Below are 23,805 nucleotides of genomic sequence, written 5' to 3'. Positions count from 1 at the left end.
AATGGTGTTTTACAAATATTAGACGAGATATATGACCTCGTCAGCAGAGGCTATTTTCTTTACACTTGTACAGACACACTGGCTAAAACAGGGCTTGATCGCCTGATTTCACCATATCAATACACTTCATTCAAGGCTTAAAACTAAGGATAAATTATCAATCGCTGCATCTGTTGCTCAGTTCACACATTGCCAAAGACTTGACTCTTTCTCTCTATGGATTAAGGCACTTTTGTCTATTTACAATTTCATTAGTTGCTATGTTTGTATGCATCTCACAGCTTAAAAATCTTGTGATTTTTTTGCCAGCACCAAAACAGGAGCCAAAGGGATTTAATACACTGAGCAGTCATTCAAAAAACAGCCTGAAACAGTGTTGGGCTTTGGACTGCGTTCACAGTGGCCATCTGCAAGCTGCTGCACACCAAGAACTGAGGCTCACTGGTCTAGAGGCATGATGGCAGAGCTGTGTGACGCTGGCTCCAGAATAAACAAGCCATTTGACTGGACAACCGTCATAAAAGCAACTATTGATGTTGCCTAGTTTCTTTTGTGGGGGGGCTGGTTTCCACCATTGTGCGTTGTTTCGTGGCATGAGGCTTGCTGGGTTAACTGCTGGCTCACTTTCACATTGATTTCTGAAGTGGTAATTGTCTGTGTTGTTTGCCTTAAACTGTTTGTCATTTAACTTTCACGTGTCTTTATCGACATTCTGTTAGAGCCGATGGATGTTTGAGGAAGGGCCGTCGTTTGTGTGTCCATGTTATCGACTCCCAGCATTCTTCTCTGTGTCCGGATCAATGGCGGTCATCCGACTCAGTCTAATCTGAGGCAGCCATTCCAGTCATTCGGGGGTCACATACCTCGGCCATGTGTCTGCTTTTAGCAAGTGTAGGACTGTTGCGCCGGGTCACCTCACACATGCAAGCCACTGCAGACACGATCACAGACTAGCTTCCTCACCCACCAGCACACATGTTCACAACCCTTGAATGTATATATTCATTTACACACATGTGGCCATCAGACAACTGGTCAGCATACTAAACTTGACACATATACACACCCTCTTTCACTCACTCTCTTACACACACACACACACACACAGTCAAGCCCCTCCAATAAACCCCATGTGTCTCATTTCCCTCCCTTATCCCTAAGGCCCTGCCACCCCATGTGGAGCAGGTGGGCGACAGGCAGACCAAAGTCTCTGGAAAAACCACTACACACACATGCATACATACACACACACACACACACACAGTCGCTCTCTTTTTTTAGTCTGGTTTTTCTCGCTCTCCATACACCTCCTCTTAATGACCAGTGATATGTTAAAAAACAGCTCTCTTAAAGCAGCAGCCTCCCTCAGCCACTTAATTTGACATGCTTCGGAGGGAAACAAAGAAAGACCCCTATTGTGGCTTTCAACAGGATCCAATCAAGCCTGCCACTCAATTAGCTATGGAGGGCAGAGAACAAGCACATAAGGATCAGTTTTATTAAGGCCTTTTTAATGCTACTATAATGTTATATGCTGAAGGTAAACCTGCCTGTTAATGGAGCTGACTGGTTGTCAAACCACTCACTTTGCAATGAGGCGAAGCAACATCGCCATTTCTAAAATACTGATGACAAGAGGAAAGACAAAAATCAATATTGATTTTCTTCATGGCTCCAGATGCTGTAAGTGAGTTATATTATCTCAGGAAAAATGAGTCACACCCAAATAAAGATGCACAGGTGAAAAACACATTGATGGATGGACAAAAAGCAATAAAGGTAGGTGACAGACTGGGGAGTGGGGGTCAGCCAGACAAAGCGACAAAGAGTTTTAAAAAAAATCGATTTTTGGGAGCAACTAGGCCGCCATAAAATGAAGGAACACCTTTTGTATGTCCTGTATTGCTGTTTATTGACAACACAAAAAGCAGAGAGAAACTGTTTTCTTTGACATTAGTTTTTAACTTATCTGCAGTTTATCTCTGTGTTTGTGTGCTTGGATGTTTTTTAAAAAAAAAACAGGGCACGAGTCTATAGGGACATCGTACAAGGTAAAGAGGGATTTGGCAGACGGTGAGCTGAAAATAGAAAACAACAAAGAGGTAATGAAGGGAAAAAGTCCAGACTGCTAAGTGATTTCAGGTCTCAGCATTTTGCTCTGAATTATTCCCTCCTGATTAACCAAAACTTTAAAAGAAACCAGCACAGCAGGCCCCCGAAGTTCAGCTTGATGGTTCAAAACGTGAGGGTTTTACATTTATTGAGCTAAAACAGGAGTTCACAAAGCAACTGTAATTAGTATTAGGTCATAAAGAATAAAATAATCCTGAAGACACTTAACTTATAATGGCCTGCGTTTATACCTTATAATTATTCCATAAATGAAAGCAGAATTAATGCCTGTCTCTCTAAAATTGCACAAATTGAGGTACTATCACCCACCTGGCAGCGATGTATAATGTCCTGTTCATAATCATGATGAGCTGAATGTCCAGTTTGTGCCGCTGCGTGTTGTTCCTTCCAGGTTTGTGGCCTACAAATGCTGGATACTGCTTTGTGTCTGCAAGAAGGAGGACAAAAATTAATCCCTGTGTGTGCCCACTTATAGTAGCTCTTGTGAGGGATTTTGTAATTTATGGCTTTCGCAGCTTTTGTCATACGTCCCAGGAGTTTTGGGTCAAATGTCAACCTATGTGTCTTTGCTGGATAAGAAAACGCCACCGCAATTGTCAGCTGAGGCTCTCGTGTAACCATAAATTGTAGGCTAAAAATATGCTGCACTGTACCATGCAATCGTTCTATTGTTAGTGGCTTTGGATGAAAGCGCTTAGTTTGAATAAACACTGTGATAGAGGAGCGCAGGTCTATGTGAGGCTTTCTGGCCTGCGTTTCAGTTCCCTCGGACAGCGTTAAGCCCAAAGTGAGCACAGCAGGACAGGACAGGGAGAGACACGGAGAGAATCAGCGGAAACAATGACCATATCTTTATAGCCTGCCACAGCATTTACACTATCACACACAGCATTAGGAGCCCAACAGAAAAATAGCGGATTATCCTTTGATGTAGGGTGGGCTCCATTTCAAATTCAGCCTTAAGTCTTTCATTTTTGTGTGTGTAGAGGGCCTATCCTTGGGCGCCAAATTACACTCCATGCCTTCAGAATGGGTTGAGTGTAGGGGATGGTGGGGGTTGCTGAGGAAAGAAGGGTTGAGAGGGATGTGGACGAGTGAAAAAGGATAGAACAAGTGAGACAGATATCGAGAAGGGGATTTGCGAAGTACAAAACAAAGAGGAAAGGGAAAAGAGTGCACGCAGAGTGCGAGGGAGGACTTGTAATGAGAGAAGGGACGGTGCTCAAGCAGAGAACGAAAGAAAGACGTAAAGAAAGTGAAGAGAAGCAAGAAAAAGGATATACTTACAGTTGCCGTGTGAGATGCTAATAGGCTCACTGTCTTCGGGGAAGCCCGCCCCGGCTATTTGCAGTAGTGTGAAGTAGAGTAACAAGGCCTCTGACCTCATGGTCGCACCAACACTGCTGCTGCTGGTCCTCTACTAGAGATTTGCCTCAGCCTGTACAAAGAGAGGCAGAAGTGGTGGACAAGGAGGAGGTGGAGAGGGATGACAGAAGGGGAAGAAAGGAGGGAAAAAAGGAGTTTGTCAAACAGTGTTTTCAATTAACTCTTTCATAAATTGCTTTCCTTCTTGGGTTCTGCATGAAACAAAGTAATGAGGAAGGCTGGAGACTCGAGGATAGGCAGAAACAGAAAGGAATTACCCAAAGAATTTTCACTCTACCAGATATAGCTGTTTGTGCATTTTGTACGGCCCAATGCAATGTGCCAGAGATGTATTTGTGTATGCAATTTTGATGACTCAAGTAAGCCACGATGGAAGCAAAACAAAATTAATTGGATTAGGGGTGGTAATATGCGTCACAGATCGATGTCAAGCAGAGAAGATCTCTGTGCCTCTCTCTCTCTCACTCACTCTCTCTGTGACAGGGTCTTAGTGAAGTGTGAGAGCTCTCGGTGAGATTAGCCTGCTGAAAAGTATCAGCAGCACCTGAAGATGGAAAGGAATGGCATGGCAGGCACCTAATTTGCCACTTGTCTCTTACAAAGGTAGCAATCCCATGTCCTAACTCCTACAGGTTGATGACTTCCACGGACTCAATTACCAGTCTGGCTATTAAATATTTCATTTTCAGCACTGCTCTGGTTGGAGAACTGTTTCCATTATTTCCTGTTCATCTTTTTTATTTTTGCATTTGGTCTCTACACGAGGTATCTGTTCACAGGATTCATCATTTCCATGCTTCACCATTCATCGCTTCTATTCCGGCCGAGCAATGCATTCTGATAGGGTTGCGCTGGGTTTCAAACGATGGGGTGTCGAGTCATTCGCTCCTCATTTATGCAAATTAGGGATGTGTAGTATGACTCTGGAAACTCCCCCAAAACTTTTTATCCATCCATCGTCGATGTAAAATTAAAGTTGATTCTCAACTCTCCTCATTTCTTTCCAGTGTTTTCAAAAACAATTTTGCCAGACTCAAAAGTTTGTCAAACAGCCACCATGTTGGTTACGTTTTATAATCCATGAGAAGACAGCCCCCATGAGGCTTTCAACAATCAGGTGCAGCTTAGTGTTTGCATGATGTAGGAGGCTGTAGGAGAGGGAGAGTCAATTTTAATCATCTATTGTGGCACTGTCTAGTACAGGGTTGAGCAATTCATTTCACCATGGGGCCACATGAGAAACTGGGACTGTTGTGGAGGGCCACAACCCTAAAAGGAACCCAGTTCGGCTCATTATTAATTTTATCTCTTTATAAGCTTATTGCTGAGGCCCTCCACAATAACCCCAGTTTTTCTTGTGGCCCCTTGGGAAAATTAATTAACCACCCCTGGTCTCGTAGCTTGGCCATTGATCTTCCAAAGCTGAGGTGAAGGGAGATCCCTCATGTGCAAAAACCAAAGACACTATATAAAAAGTGAACGTAACCATAGTTACATCACCCACTGGTTAGTGAGGCCTTTTTTCCAGCAATCATTTCTGGCGCTATGACAGATAAGGGACTGGGACTCGGCTAACAACTTGTCAAGCACAAGTCAGTAGCTAATTAACATATTCTGGATAATTCTCTTTCCTGACTCTTAGAATTACCATAATTTATAGAATACCCTTTAGGTTCTATTCAGTATGACCTGAAATTAGTCATTTAGCCCATAAAGCATTTACTGAGGTCATAGAGCACAGGAGCCGTAGCCCTTTTCCCATAGACGTCTATACAACCGAAAGTCTTTTTGCAACCAGAGAAGTGGCCCCTGCTGGTCATTAAACACATGGAAATTTAAGAAACTTTCATTTTCAGATCTTTAAACCTTGTCCATCTTTTATATGGTCTGTGGTGGGGGAAAAGTGCAACTGTGGACATCATCATTTAGCTTAAGTAATAAAAAACCTAGAAAACTCCACATGCTCAGCAAGCTAATTTTTCAAATGTAACTTATATGTGCCCGCAGAAGTGGATTTTATAGGAGATGCCCTAAATTGTGTTGATGTAATGTCTTCATAGCACAAACCATGGCAACTGAGCTTTTGTTGCAGCAGTTTGTGGCAACCAATTACAACCATAAATCATCCAAGACAATTATTGCGTCTGTAATCTAATCAAGAATAAAGCATTTGATTTGCATAAAGCACCTTCTTTTTTTTTCTCCGATGAAACTGCAGGGGTGAGGTTGCTGGGTAAATGGAGTAAGGGATGCTTCAGGGATGAAGAATTGAATAAAATAGTCGATTTCATTTGCTCCAGTCTGATAAAAGTTGTTTATCCCACGCTGTATTTTCATTTGCTATTGTATGTCCAAGGGGAGCACAAACTGTAGGGAGGAAGGGGGGAGAAAAAGAGGGAGAGGGGAGGGGTAGCTTTCTCTTTTCTTTGTCATGTCTCTCTCTCTCGCTCTCTCTCCATCTCCTGTTCCCCCTTTCTCTCTCCATGCTCCTGTGAATCTCATTCAGGAGAGGAATGAAAACACTATTCACTGGTAGAATCATTTTAACACTGAGGAGAATACCAATACTAAAGCCTGGATACGACCTTGATCTCACAAGCCGCTCCGTTCCTCTCCCTCCTTTCTCACTCCCTGGTCTAGTCCTCTTATCCTTACACTTGTTTTTTTATGTACTACTATATTTTATGAAGGGAAAAAAAATACAAAAACTGATTTTTCCTGCAGCTTTTCCTTCATCGTACAGTTCAGGCTGACTGAGCTGAGCTTGCACTGCACACTGCGACTTTATACAAATTGTAAATAAAAATGCACTTTTTCTACACAGTACAATGAACAACTTTAGAGGGTTTAAATGTATGTCTGGCCTGAGTTTTGACCCTGAACTCCTCCAGTAATTGACTGATTGATGAGCAGAAAGTGGCATAAGACAGAGGGGTTACCCTATAGGGACCTAACTGAATGGATGATGGATGGAGGCTGCACTGACCATGAAATCAAGATGTGAGTGCTGTACAGTAAGGAGGAATAACTATAATTGTATTTTTAGATAGGACCTAATTATGTCGGAAATACCTGTTTCTTCCACGCAGATCCTGTACTTCTATTTTTTTTTTAAACATCAAGAGATTAATCATATGGTAGACATTTCTTGCAGTGGACGCCTAAGGAGAGGCGCATCGTCCATCTATATCAGTGGGTTGTAAAAAACTGTTAGGCAAACCATCTCACACTGCCTACTCTGATACACAAAATAAATTGAGCACAAAATGGCTTAAGTGAAACCCCTAAGACTTCCAGTGGCCCTTTCATTACCAGCTGCCGCACATGAGTAACAGTAGGGAGCGGGACACAGTCTGTCTTTACCAAATTACACTCGTTCTATGGAAGAGCAAATTGCTTCCTTGTGTGAGAGTGTTACTGTGTGTGTCTTAGACTCTTATTTAAAATGTTACCTTTATATAGTACTGTAGACATCTGTAAAGACGCGCGCAAGCCGAGAACATCCAGCAATTCAAGCTTTGGTAATAAATTACCTGCTAGCAAACATCTGAATCGCACAGGTGGGAGCGTGTGGATTTCCTCTTTTGTAAAAGCTTTCGTTGAGAAAGTGTCGTAAGAAATAAAGTGCAACAGTGGATCCCTTTGTCTCCTACTCAGGCTTTTAATAGCTAATAACATTTTGAGAACCTTCGCTGCTGCTCCTTTACAACTCCTGCAGACTTGCAGTGATAAAGTAGCTCTTTGTGTGTGTGCGCGTGAGAGAGGGGGTGGAGTTAATCAAGCTGGATGTTGGCAGGAGGCCGCCAGCAGGTAATAAAAACACAAGGACCCCCCAGAATCCCTCGACGTACCACATCATCTTATGAATAACACACGTGTGCATGCGGGCACATTCATTCACGCTCTCAGTCGCCTTGTGGTGCGCAAAACTAGAAGCAGAGAGCCTGAAAAAACACACATAAATCCCAGTGATAAAGCAATAAGCAAACGCATACATCTCGAAGAAGACAAACAATCGCAGATGCAGGCAGCTACCCGTGGGGGCAGCTGACCCAAGCTGCATTACCTTTAACAATAAACAAATTAGCTGCCTAATTATGTTATTGCCGCTGTTGCATCAACATGTTAACTATGGTTGCTTGGAGCTTAAACATGAACACAATAACACACATTTATTATAAAGACAAGGTCAGCCAGAGTGCGCTTTAGGCGATGAACGGGAAGGAAGTGTTGGGCAACATTTAGCTATAGGTTTGTTTGTCAGTCTCGTTAAATCTACAAACAAACGTAAAGCACACATTCACACACCTGCACCCCTAGTTAGCCTTGACAAGGTCCCAAATGTTCATCTTCTGAAGTCCCCACTTTGCTAATTGCAGTGGAGTGAGAGACTGCCATTCAATTACATGTGGAGGAGACCTGCTGATGAAAGACTGATGCTTCTGTATTTGCTGGTAGCCCAAGAGAAACAGCAGCGACAGTCTGTTAGCTAAAAAACAATAATTTAGTTGAGAGACAAAGCTATCTAGGAGGATTGTCTATCAGGAGAAAGTGATATGAAATTGGTACAAAGCCATACAGCCTGAAGAGGGAAGCTGTCTGGGTGGGTGGACGGGTCCACAAAAAGTAGAATTTAACATGAACGGCAGCTTTTTATTTTTGTTTCCTACATTTTGACCCAAACTGTGTGTTAGCGCTAACCAAGTGTAACTGTGGCACTGTATGATCAGACAGGAGTTTATTTATGACAGCTTTGCTGCAATTGCTGCACACTCCTGTGGATACTCATGCCGGATCAAAACCCTTTCTCTATGCAATTCTCTGTGGATTTCCTATGTGCTTGTGTTTGATCGTTCGCACTTAACTTGGTTTCACGGCCATCAGTCTGTACTTGAGACCTTGCCTTTGGATGGCTGTTACGTATAGGTGGATTTACAAGGCACAGCTTTACAGAACAGTCCTCTTGTGTGGGTGTGCCTAATGTTCTCTCATCAGACAAATTGCGCAGCAGAGATGATGATATTTTCAAACATCTCATTGTCATTACAGAGTATAAGAGACATTTGTTTTTGCAATTGGCTTTTTGATCATCTCAAGGAATGAAGGAAGTGTTCCATATAAAGGTTTTAAAGTAACAGCTTCTGGTAAATGCTGTCTGACAGCTTTGATACGAGCGCAGTCTGCTTGTGTTTATATTTGGCAATCTGGGTAATGTCCACAGATTGGTTTTGAAGGTTTTACAGATGACAGGAATGCCAAAGAGAAGGGTAGCTTACTGGCAATGTGCTGGTACGTGTCTGTAATTATGGTCAGTCACCACATTTGCAGCTGTTGCAGCCATTTGTATTTGTAATTGGAATTTAACAGTATACAAAATAGAGGCCACATTAGTATTCGTTTTATCTCTTTTGTGAATTTTCAGTAGTAATAAAAGTGTTGGCCTAACTACGTGAACACACGCATTTGTCAACTTTACTCGCAATCTGTAGACCTTTTGGAATTACTCCTGAAGAAATAGTTCCAAAGAAAATTGTTAACACATGTTCTGTGAAGAAGAGAAACTATTATGTGTGTGTGTGTTTTTAAAGTCATTTTGTATTTCTGTGATTTGAGTCACCTGCAGTGTACTTGGGCAGAGGCAGAAAAGTAAAAAAGAGAGGGGTCAAACCTGGACAAATGGAATCAGAACCGACAAAATACCTCCAAACAAGAGATAAAGCAAGGGTTCAAACATCAGTAAAAGCAGTAAAAAAAAAAAAAGTATGTCTGAGAGTAAGTAGTACTGTGTATGGTTGTTGCTTTTCAGAGTTGCTGGAACCCAATGAAAGCTGAAGTGATTTTACAGGCGAATGAGTGACAGCAGGGTAATTCCAACAACTTCAGAAGTTTCTGTTGTGTGACAATCTCCCAGTGTTAAAGAGAAGAAACAGGCTTTACACACGCGTGTTAACACAGCACAAATCACAACACCAGACCGCACTAAAACCAGACACTTTTACAACACAGCCACAAAAATATCATATTGCTAAACCCTAACCGAGATGCCACTACTATCCACTATGTCACCTGTTCACAGGCCTGCTGGAAGAAATGCTGTTTGGAGGTGAAGTGTGAAAGCAGATGAGAATTGGACCAGGTAGAGAAGGTTGAAAAGACAGACAGGTGAGAGCAATGCATTGATCCACCATATGGGAATAAAAAAATGGAACACATCCAACCACCTAGGGCTCCCAAATGGGGAGGATACCTTGGCAGGTGTTTACCTTGTCAGTCCTGGCCTGATAATCAGAGAGAAAAGACAGGAGGAGCTGTCTGCCTGAACCCAAGAGGCCATGATAAGAAGAGCGAATGGAAAGAGAGTGAGAAGGAGGAACTTGTCTGTCTTTCTGAGACCAAGAGCCAAACTAGCATCCAATATAAACACACACAGACAGACACACACTCGCATGCATACTCCTACAACAATCCTTGAGCTATCAAAAAGCATACTGGTGCTTTCCTGTTCCTCCTCCGTTTTTCATCCCTCAGATGCTGCTTTGAAATGAATATCTGTATGGTGGTAATCCATCATGGTTTGATTATTAAAAGACAATGAAGTGGACATGAATGAGGCACCCTGTCGCTTTAGGCTCTTTATGGAAACAGAAGCCAAAATCCAAGAACGTCTCCCTTTAAAGAGGTGACGGATTGATTCTGGAGGACGGCCAAAGACGACTCAAAAAGACGAAGAGGGGGGAAAAAGGGGAAAAAGAGAGACAGGAGAACAGCATGGGAATAGAGAGGCAAAGTGCCAACTTGAAACAACTGTAACCTAGCAAAGATATTCAGAGACTGGTGATAAGTGCCTATCTTTATAACACTGCCTCTGTGATCTAACAGCTATTAGGCCTCGACATGCCTCTGTGATTCTTAATCATTAAAAACAATTATCTGTTGTGAAGTAATGGATATCCTTTTTCGGGATGTTTTCAGGACACTCTTCGTAGCAAATTACCATAGATATAGAAATGAGGATTAAAAGAAAAAAGTGAAACCTAAAAGAGACACTAGGAAAGGAAAAGAAAAGATAGCAAAGCAGGGAGGGGGAAAGGAGGGAAGGTTAATGCGTGTTCACTGTCTGAGAATGATCCAAAGTAAACTGACATCACACCAACCTCGCCACCAGCACAAATCAGCAGAGGAGAAAGATGAGAGGAGATAACTACCACTCTACAATGTTCGTGAAAGTAGGTCAGGAACTTGGTGGGCTGCTGGGCCAGAGATGAGCTTCCAAATTTACCCTGGAAAACCTCTAACAGATAAATGTTTAACCCTCAAGACAAATATATTAGACAGAGGTAGAGTTAGTTTAAATGTATGCTAGAAAACAAATGATAAAGGGAAATAGCATGCATTTTACTGCTGAAATGTTACTGTGCTGCTAAGAGGGGATGGCTCTAGCAATGGCAGAACTGCTCAGGCAGTTAGTGAATCCACCTGAACAGTTGCAATGCAAACTTATTTTGCCATTAAAACAACCGTATGTATTGTGTTTGAAATAATGCTAAATTCTTTCGTTTTTAGTGGAATCGACACATTTTTGGTGGAAAAAAATTTCAGTTTCCTTTTTTTTAGTTCATTTTTTGGCAGCATGTTGCTGCAGTAGTTAGCACTGTCACCTCACAGCAACAAGGTTCCTGGTTCAAACCCAGCTGGCGTCTTTCTGTGTGGAGCAGGCATGTTCTCCCTGTGCCTGCACGGGTTTCCAGGTATTCCTCCCACAGTCTGAAGACGTGAATGATTCCAAGGCCGATTGTTGAAGTGTGCAGAATAAAGCGCCGTATGAATGTAGCTTGTAGTCTTTGAGTGATCAGCAAGACTAGAAAAGTGCAAGTACACTGCAGTCCATGCGCTACTGATCAGTCAAGTCACAGCAGGCTTTGATTGCATGCAAGTTAACAGTCCATGCTCAGTGCAAATGAGGGCTGGCTTTTGCCAAAATGCACTGGATAATGACTAGCTATAATCTGGTGACCATTTAGTTTTTTATTGCAAATTTTTCTGCTTTAGCAATTTCTGCACAGAACTTAAGGTCTTTGCCAGGATATGTGCTGGCTACACCCAAAATCCCCCAAACTGGCCAGAGCCTTTAGCACTGCTCAAGCCAGCAGATTAACCAGTATGTTTCCTGATTGCTTAATAAATGAATTTGTGAAATTTGTTACACACATTCATATTTCGTACTGGATAATTTGTAATTACTTTCCTGTATCATCTAGTGCCATCATCAGGTGAAAACAGCCTATAATTTGCTTTGTATGCACAATAGCAAATGTTAGGATGCTTATGTGCTAATATTAATTAATATATCTGGTAGATGCCAGATAAATATCATCACCTTACCATGTGAACATGTTCAGCATTTAGCACCTAACCTGCAGCGTCTTGATCCAGTGTCAGAAAGCTACTGTAGACTCTTGTTCTAAGTCTTGACTTCTTTCTCTTTGTCAGGCCCACATAACAAGTTGCCCAAAATTTTCCCTCACTACCTCTCTCAGGCATAATGAAAACATTTTTTCCCTTATCACCATCATTCCTCCTTTTCTCAAATCTGTCTTTCTACTAATTATATTTTCAAATCTCCCTGAGAACAGCAGCAGAGAAGAAAAAGGTGAATGTGGGATGTAGGTTGCTCCTTTCCTTTGCTTTGTCTGGAAAAGGCATTTATGAATCAAAACAAGACCCACTCAGTGACACACATTCAACCACACACACACCAACCACACACAAGCCCAACTCATATCACACACACAACGGCTGCTTAAGAGATCCCCCCCCCCTCAAAAAACAGGAGGTTACATGTTTAAATATCAGAACCTTTTCCAGCCCTGTCAATCATTGGTTGTGACGATATTAGCAGGGCACCCTAATCACTCTGCAAGCAGCTGATACAGAGCTGTGTGGGCAAAGCAGAGAAAATTGCTGCTGATAAGGACATGCTTGGTAGCACATGGCCTTCTCTGTCTCTTTTGATCCAATTATCTCTTTGGTCTGAAACTCTTCTATCTCAGTTTCTTAATATTGCCTGTCCCTTTGCTCTTAATATGTCTTGTAACATCAGGGCATTTTTTCGTCAATACGCATAGTTGGTCATTTTGAGTAAAGATCAGCTGTCTGTGCTGTTAAGTTTAAACCTTGTCAAAAGAGCAAAAGCAGCCAAGCGATACCAACTGAGACTCAGTGGTTTTTTTCTGAGGGAAGATATGTATGTTTTTTAAAAAAAGAGTCAGAATGTCACTGAGCTAAATGCCACATTAACTCTATGGAGACAGATGCTGGAATGAGTGAAGTGGTGCCCTGTGGAGCAGCGATTGGGGTGTTCAAACTGTCACACGGCATAATGCGCATTTTACTTAGAAACTCACTTCATGAAGGCCAACTGCAGGGTGCCTTCAGGCACTGCTGCACCCTTTCATGCTATGCTTAGTCATAAAACAGACCTGGGACCTCCAGCCTGTAAGGTTGGTGAGTCAAGTAATGCTTTAAATTAGGGTGCCTGGGGTTGGAAACATATGACAACATATTTAGAAATGTGTGCCCAATACAGGAAGAACTAAATGAATCTCAGACTCTTGTCTTTAGTAAACATCAGCTGAGCCATCAGCAGGGAGAAGCATAACAGAAAAATCCATTTCTGCGGTGCTCTGGTGAAGTACTTCCAAATCCAAAATGCATGAGCCCTAAAATGATTTTTTATGTAATTTCTACAAGCAGAAAAAAGTTCACTAGGAGGAAGAGGGGAAAGCAGGATAAACTTGCAGCAATCCATGCATAAGTTTTCTGAGTCACAGCAGAAATTAGTGTGGGCATTTAGAGAGGCATAGGAGAAGAAGCTGAGGGACATTGTGTCCCCGGAGTATTTTTCTCCCCACAAATAAAAGAGGATGAGCAATCAATAAAACAATAGCTGTAATTCTGGCCCAAGAGCTGGATAGTTGCAAACCCTTTTCCTCGACAGGCCTGGGCTGTAAATGAGAAAAGTCTCAGAGTCAATATTCAACGACGGCTCGCTAAATGGTTTTTACTATGGTTATAAAAGGCTCAAGGAGATGTGGAGGAAAGAAATGGAATTTCTATTCTCCTTCCTGGACCTTGACTAAATAAACAAAGTTGTAATCAATATGACACGTATGTAAAAAATCTAAAAATCCTGCATCACACATTTCTGTGACTAACCAGACAAAGACAAAGAATGTACCACATATAAATTCATAATTCTTGTGGCCTTTTGTGTTGTTGTTTTAGATTTGCACATGCTTTAACGGTCAACCTATGCAGCTGTTTTTGTTGCATTCTTTCCCTCTGCTTGCAACTAAACTAGAAAAGCAGACACAGGATATAAGAGGGTGGCCTGCAGGGACTGAATAAGAGGTGTTATGATTTTCTGTTGTTCTATCCATCTGGTGCAGTTTTCACATCTCGCAGCCTCCTGCTTCTTCATAATAGGTGTGCTTCAGAGTTTTACGAGGTGTGATACAGTCTCTGTCAGTGCCTCATTGTGTACCTAATGCAGTCATCACTATATATTTCCATTCAGCACACTTTACAGCATGTTCAAGTGTTTTTTGACAATCAATCCAAAGTTGTTTTTTTAGGCTATTGCAAGAATTCACAACCCTGTGCTGCAAACACTGCAACATCAACGTACACATATCATAAGCAATGGGTCCAAAGAAAGAAGCACAAGCTGTATAAATGCCATGTAACCTTGTAAATGATGCTGCTGGATAACACGTTATGTGCATCTGTTTCTGTCATAAAGCCTGCAAATGCACCTTGATTTAATTTGCTGATTTTACCATCACACAAAATCATTTCAGCTTTGTTAATGACATTTTTCTCGTTGAGCTTCCAGTTCATTTGATGCAGGTTCCATTATGCTAAGTGACTGAGTCTGTGTCCTCGCTGATAACTGACTGGCTGGCCTTCCGTTCCACAGCAACAGGCCTATCAGATCTGACTGAGCATGATCCTAATCTCTATTAAGGTGGCCACGGACCGGGAAGAGAAAAGCACACCGCGAGTACACACTTTCTTGGTCCTTTTCTAATTATCTGTCTCAGACATTTTCAGTCAGTGTCTGTATACCTTATGTTTTCTCTTTCACTTCCCTGCACACCCCGCAAGCAAACCCCAAATCCGTCTTCAAAATAGAATAAAAACTCCTCCCACAGATGCTCGCTCTTTTATGACAGGAAACATATATTTATAATGGAGAATGGAATAAACTAAACACAATTATGGTCTGTGTTAGCCTGCGATATTGTGATACTGATAACAGAGTATCTTGTTTTGTGTTAGTGCATCATATCCAATAGCATTATGAATCATCTGTGATAAACCAGGACATTCAATCCTGCCGCAGCACGAGGCCGCAGTCACTTACTGACAACGCATTGTACCACAGTAGCTGTTGTATTGCCAATGTACAGAATGAATCTGTCTGAATTGTTATCTCCGCAGACCATATTGTAGGAGTGATGCAGCTCACATCCAGCTCTGTACTAATGAACGAAATGACAATGCTCCAGCAGGCAGATCACTGAGACATCCCACCAGTGTCCAAAACAAAATGTATGGAAATGAAATCTATTACACAACACAGAACACCTGCAAATAGCTCTGAATGTTGTCAGACTGCAGCGGAAGTTGTTATTACTGTTTGTCAAAGGATGAGCTAACACAATATAACAAGTACAGTTACCAACTCTGACAAAGGGAAGACTTTTGAATGCTATTTCTTCTTTGTGTTTTGGCTTAACTGCCAATAATGTACCCTGCAGGAGAACAGAATATGGATAAATGAGTACATTTATGAAAGGGAAGACAAAATGCCTTAAATGAAACACAAGGGAAGTGATATAACGATGTAATCCTTTACAAACCACTGTCTATGCCTGTAAACCTGATGAGAGCCAGGCCGATCAGTGTAATTAGTGTGTCACTATGCCCACGCTACACATGCTACTGTAGCTAGACGTAAGACACGTTTCATAACAAGATAAACGCAAGCTTGTCTAAAGGCAAGCCATGACTCAGTGGTAGCCCATGGTAATGTAACATTTTCAATGTAAAATATAAAATGTGAACAAATATGTTTGTTTTTTTATTTCTAGTCTTATAAAGCATAAATAATGTTTATTTTTATTCATAAACCCACACCCAGATTAGTAATGACTTGAAAACTTAAAAACTGCAAGACTTAAAAAGCACCTTCAAGTCTGTGCATACATTCAGGTTCCTGCAAAACTAGAATTTCAAACTCAATATAAACACACAGGAAAATACTCAATAGAATTTTCAATATCGTGGATGAAAAAAAATATGTCTATTAGAACAATACAAACAATAAAGCTATCTGACACAAACATCCCAACTGTTGAAATATTTATACTATATATCAAATTATCTTAGGTGTTGCAAAAACAAATGAAAAAGATAATAGTTTGTGTTGTCTGAGGTGTTGGTGTGCTTCTGGTGACTCACTGCTGACACTGTGTCTCAAATATAGTTGGTTAGGCAGGTTATCACTATCTCTGTCTACTTGCTGGTAGACAGAACTCAGCTGAAATCTGAGACTTTAAGAAAGACCTTTCAGACACTAATTCTTGTGATATCTCATTTAAATAACACCATCCAATACATTTACAGATGGGAACCTCTCACGTTAATGTTACATTATTAGCCATTTTAGCTATCAGGTAATTGCTAATGGTTAACACATTAAGGTGCCAGGTTAACATTTATAATAATTTCAGAGTTGTTAAATGGGGGGCTTTACTGACCTTTCAAATTTCCTCATAAAGTTCATGTGTTCAGCTGCTAGTGAGGGGAGGGAGAGGAGTTGTGTGTCAACTGGAGCGGTCAAAGTTGACACTGTTGCTAATGAATATTCAAGTCAGTTCAAGCAACAAATCACAAAAGTTGCCTCTAGGCGCTTTATATTATAAGATAAAGACCCTACATTAATACATTATTGTAATATCCATCCATTTTCCTTTTTTTCAGTATGACAGCCCTAGCATCCATGAGGGTGGATTATTACAAAACCAGTAAACTCGAGGTATGTTTTAGGTTTCGGTGCATGTAGTATATTTGGGGTCTCAAATAAAAGGTAAAAATTTACCTTTTACCACATGATCTGTGGATCCGTTTTTTTACTGGCAAACACATCCTAAAACTGAGAGCATTCGCATGACAGGCGCTGAAGCAAAAGTTAATAAACACTGAATGCCAGCATTATGTAATGAGCTGTATGAATACTGGTGCCACAAGAGAGGTGCATTCTTTATAATGAGACCACAAAATCAATGCAGAGGAGACGCCGCGCAGCTCTGCAAGTTCATTTAGGCAGCAGGATATAAGGAAAGCCCTAGGATGAGAGTGAATCTAGTTAAAAATGTTATGTGATCAGCTCAGGGAAAAGGAATACAATCCTCCCAATGTTCCGATTGTTGCATAATCGTAATGAAAGTTTGTGTGGCACTCTAAATGCCTGACTGGATTGGAAGCACAAGTGAAAAAGTACATATTGTAATGGAAGTAAGAATACATGCTGTTTTCTTTTGTGAGGTAATTTCGAAACAGATGAACACACGCAGTACAGCCACCTTTGGGTTCCATACTTGACAATGAAGAGGTTTTAAAAGAAAAGCTGCAATTCAGACGCACAGAGCTAAGACGTACTACACAATAGTGTTTTTATAAAGCTGCTGGAACCAAGACTCACGTCACGAGTTTTCATATGCACAGTAATCATGCAATAATTACAGTGTACCATTACACTGAGCACTGGTTGTCTGGTTGTACTTCAGACTTCAAAATCATATCTAATTTGTATAAAAAAAAAAGTGTCAAATTAAATCTGAATCACCTCCTTTCTGTTTTGTAAGCGTCAGAACACAATTTACATTTGCGCCGAAGTGTATTTAAGTATTGCATGAGCGATTAGGAGATGCAGCCCGTGTACGGGATCACATATATTGCATTCTCTGTCTCTGCCTTCCATCACAAATTTCAGCAAAGTGCAGATGACGGTTCTCCGATAAGTAATTTTCCATGCTATGTCAGAGCCTCTTTGTGATCACTAAATTCTTATATTGGCCGTGTCAAGCAATTTTTCTAATGGAAATGTTGCATTAATTCAGTGGCTCGGGCCATACATCATGCCTGTATATTTCCCTTGTGGGAGCTGAGGTGAACCAGGCCAGACAACGCTAGAGACTTTCTATGAAACCATACCATGCTATGTTTGGTGTGTCTAATGCATTTGTTCTTCGTATCCAAAAAATGCCACTGTATCTGGGTGGTAGGATCACGATCACTGGATACTTTTGTCTGTAGAGATATACGTCTAACAATACAGAAAAAATATGTGTAATCAAGAATAAAAGACTGATTTATTTAAGAGTCATGCAAAGAAAAGCAAAGTATAATTTGCAGAAAACAAGTGCACATTAAACTAGAAGAAAGCCTGTTTACGCATAATTACTTGGAAGGTGGAAGATACAATTACTCTTTCTTTCCATTCTAGCTATTTTCTCCTTTTCACACCATAATTCACCAAGTGTTGTTCCTCTCAAGTGATAAAAGCTTCAACAGCCTACCATTTCACGCCTACAAATCCTGATTACTTTTTTTTTTTTGGATGGAAAGTAGGAGGGGTTAAAACTTGCTTTTAAATCAGCCACCAAAGAGTTTAGAAGGAAACCTCAAACACATAAAGCTTCTGCTAAAACCCTCAACCGAATCTTTTGCCTTTCATCTGTAACCTTCGAACCTCTTCCGTTACCCCACTCAGGCAACTTCTAAAGATGTGCATTTATGACACCCTGCCAGCATAAAGGGCACAGGAGAAAATAAAAGTGAGGGGAGCCAGAGTAAACCTCAGCCCTGAACTATTGTGCTCAATCTGAGTGATAATGAAGGATGGAGTGCGAAGACACCGCGGAGAGAGACTGCAGTGATGGAGGGTTGTGAGTGTTTTTGAGACGTGGTTATGTGCTTGCCCTTGCAGGTGTTGTGTTACAGTCAGTTGGTCGGATGGTGGGCGTGCGCCTACCTGCAGCTCCCAGGTTTTTACACCGTGGGACACACAGAGGGAAACCTGAGCCAGTCGAGCCCACTCACCATGATGCTAAGCTAATGCCAAGATTACTGCTTCCTTTCAATCAAAACCCTGAAAAAAAACCTAGTTATTTCCCTCACTGCCTGATATCTTTGTCTACAGCTCTGTCTGCCTGACTGACTGCCAGACAACAAACTCTCAGCACAATCAGGTAAACCAGTTCCTCTTAATTATATGGTTTCAAACGTTCAGGAGAGTTTAAGAAGAAGTTTGGGGATCGGTTGCCGAGGCGTGCTAAAGAAGGGATAAAAAAAAGGTTCTTTTAATGTCTGGTTAAGCAGACATATCTATCATAGCTGTTTATCCAGAGGATGATGGGAGTTTGATGAATCATACGGAGGAGGGCTCCTTCTTTGTCTCAAACACTTTGGAGTTTGAAAGAGACAAAAGAGCAGCAGTGCTTTATCAAAGATGAATGATTGAGAGCAAGAAGACATTGATTTATGCCCGCAGTGCCATACCTGTACACCTTCATTTTTGCAGTATATGCTATTGCAGATGACTGATGTTTTGACTCTCTTTAGGGGGGAAAAGTGTAAAAGTTTGGCAGTTAGGGCCATCATAGTAACGCCAAGGTTTACTAATTAGTACAAGGGAAAGTTCAGAGTGAGAGAAGTAACTTCTCATTAAACAGTGGATTGGACAATTTTTTTTTAAATGATAGTAGCAACAAAGGAAAATTTGGGAAATTACCAATTATGTTATTATGTTCAACTGGATCATAATGAAAAACCAGATGATTAATAGTGCAATGGGGTTATTCCTCGGAAGTCCAGGAATCCCGTTTAATAGCAGTGCAATAGTTAGTGGGATCTGTTCAGACTCATTCATAGAGCTTTTTTTCCATGATTTTTTTTTAAAAGCAGAAAAAGGAAAGTATTTTGACAATGAGCTGCTGAGAATCAGCCGTCATTGTAAAGTAAGCAAATGAGCGGAAACAGAGAGCGCAGGATGTGCTCACGCTTTAAAGTTTTCTGTTGTTTTGTGACAGCACACCCTGCGGCCCACACAGCCTCTGTTACACTGTATAAAAATCTCTCCTTGGCTCCTGAAGTAAACATTAACCAGACATATGCACACCTACTTGTATACAGAGGTCAGGAGAGCGGTGGCATTTCATACATTTCATTGCTTACTCTAGCACATCGCCAGTACATACACGAACTAGCGGCCAGCAAATATAACTTCCATTTCTCCAGAGGTTTGTTCCATTATTGTATGTATCTCTGCGCGCATGTGTGCGCATTTCAGTATGTCTGCCTGTGTTTGTGTGTTTGTGCTGTAACCAACCATCTCATTTCCCCATAGGAGGACTTAGTCTGGCTGAGACTGCATCCTCCAGTACACTCGCATTAACATTTCATCCTGATTGTCTCTGTCAAAGTAATTCATCATCATCGACTAAAAGACTGGGACTGGAGCCTCCCTCGACTTCACATCTCTCTCCCCTCCATCTCCCTCCCTCTGTCTCCAGGTTTCCTCTTCGTTCCCATTTCTGCCCCCATTTTTGGCTTTGCCTCTGTGGCTTTACCTCTCATGTCCTCTCTTGATGTTTCTCTATCTTACTCTGGTCCATCTGGCTCTTGAGATAAACGCAAGCCTGGCTCTCCTCACCCAGACAAAATATCTATAAAGATGAACGTAATCACAGTTTGGTTATTTAGTCCAAGTGACCCTCCTGCGGAACATTATCCATCTGTCTACCTCGTTTTTGCTTACCTCAGTCACTCCTCTTTTTTTGGGTTTACTCCCCTCTTACTCGCCCGGGTTCAGATTGACAAGCAGATTATATCCAGGGGAAAACGTGATTAATGAGTTTGTCTGAATAACGTAAATCAACCTAATGGAACTGGAGACACCAAATGAAGGAACAAGAGGGAAGAAGAGATAGAGGAGGAGAGGGACAGGGGTTGCACAGGGTTCAGATTTCCACTCAACTGAAATGCAAAAGCAGTAAGCAGGCCTCAGCTGCTGTCACACCGGCCTTTGAGGGAAACAAAGAGGAGGATAGACCAAAAAAGTCCTCCTTTTTCTCCTCATCTTTCCTTTCTTTTGTCTTCTTACTATGAGTCCCTGGAGTACCCTGCCCCTCCCTCACATCCATCCCTCCACTCAATCCTCTCATCCAACCAGATATGATCCCTTCCAAACCATTACCACCAGCAGCACCACCACCATCGCTAATCCAAGGACAGCGACTGTAGCGCCACGCACATGCACACACTTGCTCACACACCTTCACGTGCACACAATCACACAGAAAACCTAAGAGACAGCACTTTACAGTCTGCTAGCTGCAACAATGAAATCTGTGCTTTACTGACAGAGTCAGGACCCCTAAAGACATAAGAGGATCAAGTTGCTCATCCGGTAACTTAAACCATTTAACCATTTGTGCACTTAATTCCATTGACATGCAATTTTTAAACAGAAAACAATGCAAAGGAGATGTCTTGTCAAAGAATGAGGCTTAAGACTCTTAACCGAAATGAATTTGGAGGACTTCTCGTTTGAAGAGACTTCAACAACCTTAAGAGTGGAAAAGCTGCACTTTGTGTATTTCTTTATAATATTTTAGAAAGAAAAAAAAGGTGCAGGGACTTTTAAAATTGGCTTCTTATTTTTGTCTTTGAAACAATAATAAACAAAACAAAAAAAACTCAGCATGGTGTGCTTGTGTAAATGCAAACTTTGTCTTTGTGTAATTAACTTAAAAGCTTAAGTGCTGCAGTCCGGATCCTCCACAACATTTAGTCTCATTGTTAAAGGAGGATCTACGGATTACTATTGTTACTTTAAAACTAAATCTGCAAAACAAGGCTAGTACAATGACAATGAGATAATTAGCAGCACTGCTTACAGGGGGGTTTTGGACTTAACCCGATAAAACACAATGCTATACCTGTCTTGGACTAACTTTTCAGGCTTGTTTTTCTGTGTACATTTGAGTTCCTTCTTCTTCTAAGCCATTTTTAAGTGCTAAAACTATGTAAAATAAGTCCTTTAGCGTCAGTCCATTCTCTTAATCTACCTTTTTGTAAAAGTTTTAGAATTTTTTTGATAAAAGATAAATAAATAAATCCCACAATTAGCCAATCCCATATCTTATGTAGTAAGTAACTGCAGGTTATAAATTCGAAAATGTAATCACACAATGCTGACTACAGGCAGGACTCCCCACTGTTTCTGATCTAAGTCCGATTTTACAGGAAAACTTTGACTAGAATAAATAATCGTCATTAGCATGTGCAAATAATCTTTAACACTGCATGTCAAATCATTTATTGTCTTTGTTTCTCTCTTTCGGGTTGTTAATTGGTAGTCCCTTTAGTTTGTGAGGAACCAATTCAGTGCGACAGTCCAAAAGACTTCATTTTTCATTTTCATTTTTCTTCTGCAAAGATAAGCCATCTGTGAAATGATACTGTAGAGGTTCATTCTCTCGTGGCATATTAATGTGATGAATTAAAATCACACACTGACAGGTAAGGATGGAATTACAATGGATGCTTATGAGGTGTTTTAGTGGTTGTATGATGGTAGATTTAACAAGAAGGTCCAGATTCATATGGCCACTTTTAACTATATTTAATCGGAAGGATACACGTATTATTGGAATTAAATAAGCAAACACTAAAGCGGGATTTGTGTCAAATGTTATCTGCAGCTGAAGCAAGTGAGAATATTGTGTGGCCAGCAGCTGTCTTTAATTAAAGCTTGTTCAAACGAGTTCCTCTCCTGGGGGGGTAGAGCAACAAGCAAGTAAAAAGAGACTCAAAGTCTGTATCCTTCTGTCATGTTGAATCCAAGCCATTTCTGTAAAATCAATCACAAGCACACAGAGGTGTGCCTGCTTCTGACATGTCTGCAAAAGGACACAGACACGTGCCCTTTGACACCATTTCTACATCTGTCAAAGACTGAAACTGACAAGTGAAGTGTTGTCAAACTGCGGCTGGGGAGCAAAATAGCCCTTCTGAATTGCTAAGGGCACTGTTGCTACCTTGGTATCCGATGGTAGCGGCGGCAGCTAATCCCCTCGTGCAGCAGCAGCAGAGCAGACCACAAGCATGCACAGAAGACTCAGACGAGGTCGGCTGAATGAGGTGAATGAGGACAGAGGTCTAAGGTGATAGGGTTCTATATCCGAAAGTGATAAAGCCCTTCAACCTAAATTCAAAAGGAATTATAATTATACTTTATTTTTTACTCCGACACAGAAAACCTGCGTCACTCGCATCCTTATGGCTTATGTTCAGTACAAAAAGGTAATAGTTCCTAGAACAAAAAAAAAACAAAAACATTGGCAGGCAACATAATCCAGGCCACAATTACCTTGCCTAACAAACCATAATTGGAAAAACAAATTAGTAGTACATAAATGTAATTTCTAGGGGACAGGGGTTGGATGAGGGCCACAGGACTCACAGAGCTGCATTCTCTCTAATTACATTTGACTTTATAAGTGTACATTAAAATGAATTTAGTACACAGTATTAATCCAAATGGAATAGATAATCTAGAATGCATACAGATATAATCTCGAGACATGTCATTTCATTATGCTCAGTGATGTTACAGTTTATCAGCTACAGTAATGGTAGTATTGTTCTGTGGTAAGAATTAGAATTCACCCAACCCCATCTGCCTTTCATTTTTCAGATAGGGTAAAATTACCCCTGAAACCAGAGGCCGAAGCAGTCTCAATAAATTGGCATAGAAATTACAACCAGAGAACATCACTGGGCAAGGACCCAAATACTTTTCTTTGCAAAACTAAGTGCCCTGGTGGCTGTGTTCACAAATATGAGATAGATCTACATTTCAACAGAGCAGTTTTCTTGTTGCTTTTCATTCAAGTGCAACAACAAGACAAGTAGTGAGGGCAAGTCGGAAGTATTGATCTTGTGTAAAAGCAATACAACATTACATATTAAGAAAAGAGCCAGTTACTGTTCATGTCTTTTTTTGCTCTGTGTATTAACACCCAATACGCCTTCAGATTACAAAATTGCCAGCCCCTTCTATCCACAAATATAAACTCCTGTGTGTGGATTTGCCAGTGTAAAAAGTTTAACTGCTGTATTTGCATCTATAGCTGGTGCTATAGACTAGAGCTA

The 23,805-nt window shown here is 41.0% G+C and overlaps 1 protein-coding gene across 3 annotated transcripts in view; it reads right to left on the bottom strand.

Moving 5' to 3' along the window:
• The window catches only part of sema6a (sema domain, transmembrane domain (TM), and cytoplasmic domain, (semaphorin) 6A), a 104,063-nt gene that overhangs the window by 54,401 nt on the left and 25,857 nt on the right, over window positions 1-23,805 (bottom strand). For 2 of the 3 annotated variants that reach the window (XM_003451108.4, XM_005473450.3), the window contains exons 2-3: window positions 3,421-3,571; window positions 2,443-2,560 (exon numbers count right to left, since the gene is read on the bottom strand). In XM_003451108.4, coding sequence (XP_003451156.1) covers window positions 2,443-2,560; window positions 3,421-3,520 — 218 coding nt within the window. In that variant the 5' untranslated portion in view covers window positions 3,521-3,571. Of the gene's footprint in view, window positions 1-2,442; window positions 2,561-3,420; window positions 3,572-7,052; window positions 7,215-23,805 lie in introns of those variants that run through there. The other variant, XM_025896900.1, reaches the window with a different exon arrangement.

Source organism: Oreochromis niloticus, linkage group LG12, assembly GCF_001858045.2.
Source record: "Oreochromis niloticus isolate F11D_XX linkage group LG12, O_niloticus_UMD_NMBU, whole genome shotgun sequence".
Taxonomy (NCBI): Eukaryota; Metazoa; Chordata; class Actinopteri; order Cichliformes; family Cichlidae; genus Oreochromis; species Oreochromis niloticus.
This window is presented reverse-complemented; position numbering and strand designations above follow the sequence as displayed.